Here is a 3,375-nt window from a genome sequence, read left to right as displayed (position 1 = left end):
TCGCCTTCTTGCTGTGTGGGACTCGGCAACTGCTAGATCCTTGGACTTCCATTCACAGCTACTACTGAACCATTGTTGGGATTTGGACTGCAGACTATAAGTCATTAATAAATTCCTTTACTATATAGAGACTATCTGCAAGTTCTGTGACTCTAGAGAACCCTGACTAATACACTGAGGAAGGGTTCCCTGAGGAAGGGTCACTGAGGAAGGGTCACTAAGAGTCACTGAGGAGGGGTCACTAAGGGTCACTGAGGAGGGGTCACTAAGGGTCACTGAGGAAGGGTCATTGTGGAGGGGTCACTGAGGAGGGGTCACTGAGAAGGGGTCACTGAGGAAGGGTGCCCTGAGGAAGGGTCACTGAGGGAGGGTCACTGAGGAGGGGTCACTGAGGAAGGGTGAGCTGAGAAAGGGTCACTGAGGAAGGGTCACTGAGGAGGGGTCACTGAGGAAGGGTGCTGAGAAAGGGTGCTCTGATGAAGGGTGCACTGACCAGCCTGCCTGGAGCTGCTGACAGGGAAAGGAAAGCTGCTTCCTTTTCAGTGTCTACGGCAGGACCCTAAATTATGAAGACAGGCTCTTTCTCTTATTTTCCTGATCATTATGTAGCAGGTAGTCAACAGAACCCCCTTTCTCAGAAAGGTTTCTCAGTAGCCATTCTGCCTTACTAAGACATAGACTTAGAAGCAGTGAGGGAGGTGAAGTTAGAAGTCTCTTTAGTTTTGGGAAGGTCTTTATCAGACACTTGAAGATAAGACAGTGAGTGTCCATCTAGTACAGATTAGTGGCTCATTTTTGGGTGGTCTTTCCATTGCCTTGCTTCTCCACAGGTCCCACATGTCTGCTGAGAATGAGAAGGCTGTCACACATGCACTGTGGTCTATATTTTAATAAAGGGGCACTGAATCAGGAACTCTACTTCTTTGACAGAAAGCACTTAGCGAGTTTTCCCTCCAAGTGTTACTTTAGGCCTTTAAGGAGGCATGAGACTGGCATGGCCCTAGCTACAGAGTGGTTCCAGAAGCAGTGAGATGACTCGTGGGTTTACTTGCCACCAAGCCTTATGGCCTGCATTCCACTCCCATCACCCAGAGGAGAGGTGACTCCCATGGCTGCCCTCTGACTTCGATGTGCATGGGGTTCACACATATGAGTGGCTAGGGTCTATATTCTTAGCATATCTGGCAAGATGTGTAGGGACTCAGAGATAAGACTCCCAGTGAACTTGCCCTGTGAAAAACCATAAATGCACTCAGGTGTCATGTCTGTGACCAATGCTTAAAGAAAAGGGACAAGCTGGTAAGGTCATTCCAGTCAGAGAGGATGCTCTCCCAAAATAAGAAAACTTGTTCCCTTAGCTCAGTCTTTGTTTTAATCTTCCACGCAGTGTTTTCAACCACAAAATATTTTTTCTTAAGGATCTATACTTTTCTTCTAAAACAACCAAGTAGTCTTCACTAGTTATCTGCGGTCTTAGTTTCCCCTTTTCCTTAGATACTCTCCTGAAAGAAAACACAGCATGTTAATGATTTAGGAGTTGTGAACTACCATTGCAGTACAGGTCATTCATTTCCCAATGCACAGGCTTAGGTGACTACGACGTGCTGGCGCCATGCTATGTAGTGGCGTTACAAGGATAATGGGAGAGTTAAAACCCAGGCCTGTGTCTCCTGAGAGAGAGATGTCAGCAGTCTTCAGCTCTGTTTCAGGGTTACTTGGATATTTCATCAGCTCTAGAGAATGATTGATTCTCTATGCAGAGAATGAAAGTACACATAACTATCATGGGAAACTGGATGGGAAAGGGCCGAACGAACAGCAGAACCTGTTGCCCAGTCTTTATGATTAGGTTATACCTACATTTAAAACTGGTCAATAGCACTTCATTAAAAATTAAATAAGAAAAGTTTGAAAGCTGTGTTTCATTCATCAAAAATTCTACTTGTTTTCTTAAGCCAACTGCTGGATATGACTCCACTGGTCTTTCTCTGCTGCAGCTGTGACAGATGCAGATCGTGGGAGAACAGATAAGTGTCAGGAGACTTTTAGTCAGGTATGGTGGCACACCCCTGTAACCCCAAGACTTGGGAGTTAGAAGCAGAAATATCACATCAAGTTCAAGGCCTGTCTAATCTGCATAATGTTCTCTCTGGTCAGGGCTACATAGCAAGACTTGTTTCAAAAAACAAAAACAAATAAAAAAGACATTTAAACACTTAACTTATGCTCCGGGCGTGGTGGCACATGCCTTTAATCCCAGCACTTGGGAGGCAGAGGCGGGCGGATTTCTGAGTTCGAGGCCAGCCTGGTCTACAAAGTGAGTTCCAGGACAGCCAGGGTTGTACAGAGAAACCCTGTCTCGAAAAACCAAAAACCAAACCAAACCACAACAAAAAATTAAGAATTACTACCAGGCAAATTCAGCAAAATGAATTATACATTTCTATTCATCTATGTTATAAATTTGGCAATAAGGTTGTAGATATTCTTATGAAAATAAACAAAATACCTAAACCATTGAACATCTGGCTCTTACTGTGGATGCCCAAACCAGAGCCTAATTTCTTACATGTGAATTTGGTTAAGATCTCAGCAACTTTCCCAACAAGGATCCAGGACATTTAGTTGTCTAGAAATTGAGTCATAGGAACTTAAAGGAAAAATTATAGTTCTTTAATAATTTCATAACAGTTTTTAAAAACTTGAGGTTCTAGAATTAGCGGTTAACATTTTACCAATGCATTTGAGCCACCAAAGTTGTTTTAAAAATAAGCCTGGCTGACTTGTATGAAGTAGTATAGTATTATTTGCCTATTCACCTCTTAAAGCTGTCATTAAGTCATGCTGTTAGAATCTTCCATAATAAAAACAATTTTGATACAGGTCCTCACCATGTAACTCTGACTGGCTTGAAACTAGCTATGTAGACCAGCCTGGCCTTGAACTCACTGAGATTTGCCCACCTCTCTTCCTGAGTGCTGGGTGTATGGGTGTATGCCAGTGCACCCAGAGAATAAAAATAAAATTAACTACCATAATCCTTTATTTCTCAAATATTCTATAATAATCATATAATTTTTTGGTTAATTTTTGATAGAAACATAGTTCTTAGGCATAGCATGTGCCTGTCATCCCAGAATTTAGTGGGCTAAGGCAGGAGGATGGCAGGCTTGAGCCCAGTCTGGGTTACATAGTGAAACCCTATCCCAGAAAAAAAGGGAGGGAGGGAGGAGGAGAGAAAGAGAGAGAGAGGATGGACGGAGGAAGGGATGAAGGAAGCACAGTTTAGTAGTGAAAACAAGCAGCTGGCATGCAGCCTGGCCCACCCTCAGGATCCCAGCACTCCTTTTCTTCCTCCTCCTCCTCCTCCTCCTC

General features: G+C 43.6%; 1 protein-coding gene across 1 annotated transcript in view; it reads right to left on the bottom strand.

The window, feature by feature from the left end:
* Positions 1–869: 869 nt before the first annotated feature.
* Pfn4 (profilin family member 4) overlaps positions 870–3,375 on the bottom strand; it is a 10,524-nt gene continuing 8,018 nt past the window's right edge. The window contains exon 4 of the mRNA XM_021202609.2: positions 870–1,502. Within this exon, the coding sequence (XP_021058268.1) occupies positions 1,474–1,502 (29 nt within the window). The 3' untranslated portion in view covers positions 870–1,473. The remainder of the gene's footprint in view (positions 1,503–3,375) is intronic.

Source organism: Mus pahari, chromosome 7 (assembly GCF_900095145.1).
Source record: "Mus pahari chromosome 7, PAHARI_EIJ_v1.1, whole genome shotgun sequence".
NCBI lineage: Eukaryota > Metazoa > Chordata > Mammalia > Rodentia > Muridae > Mus > Mus pahari.
Note: the sequence above shows the minus strand (reverse complement) of the source record. Positions and strands in the feature narration are given on the sequence as shown.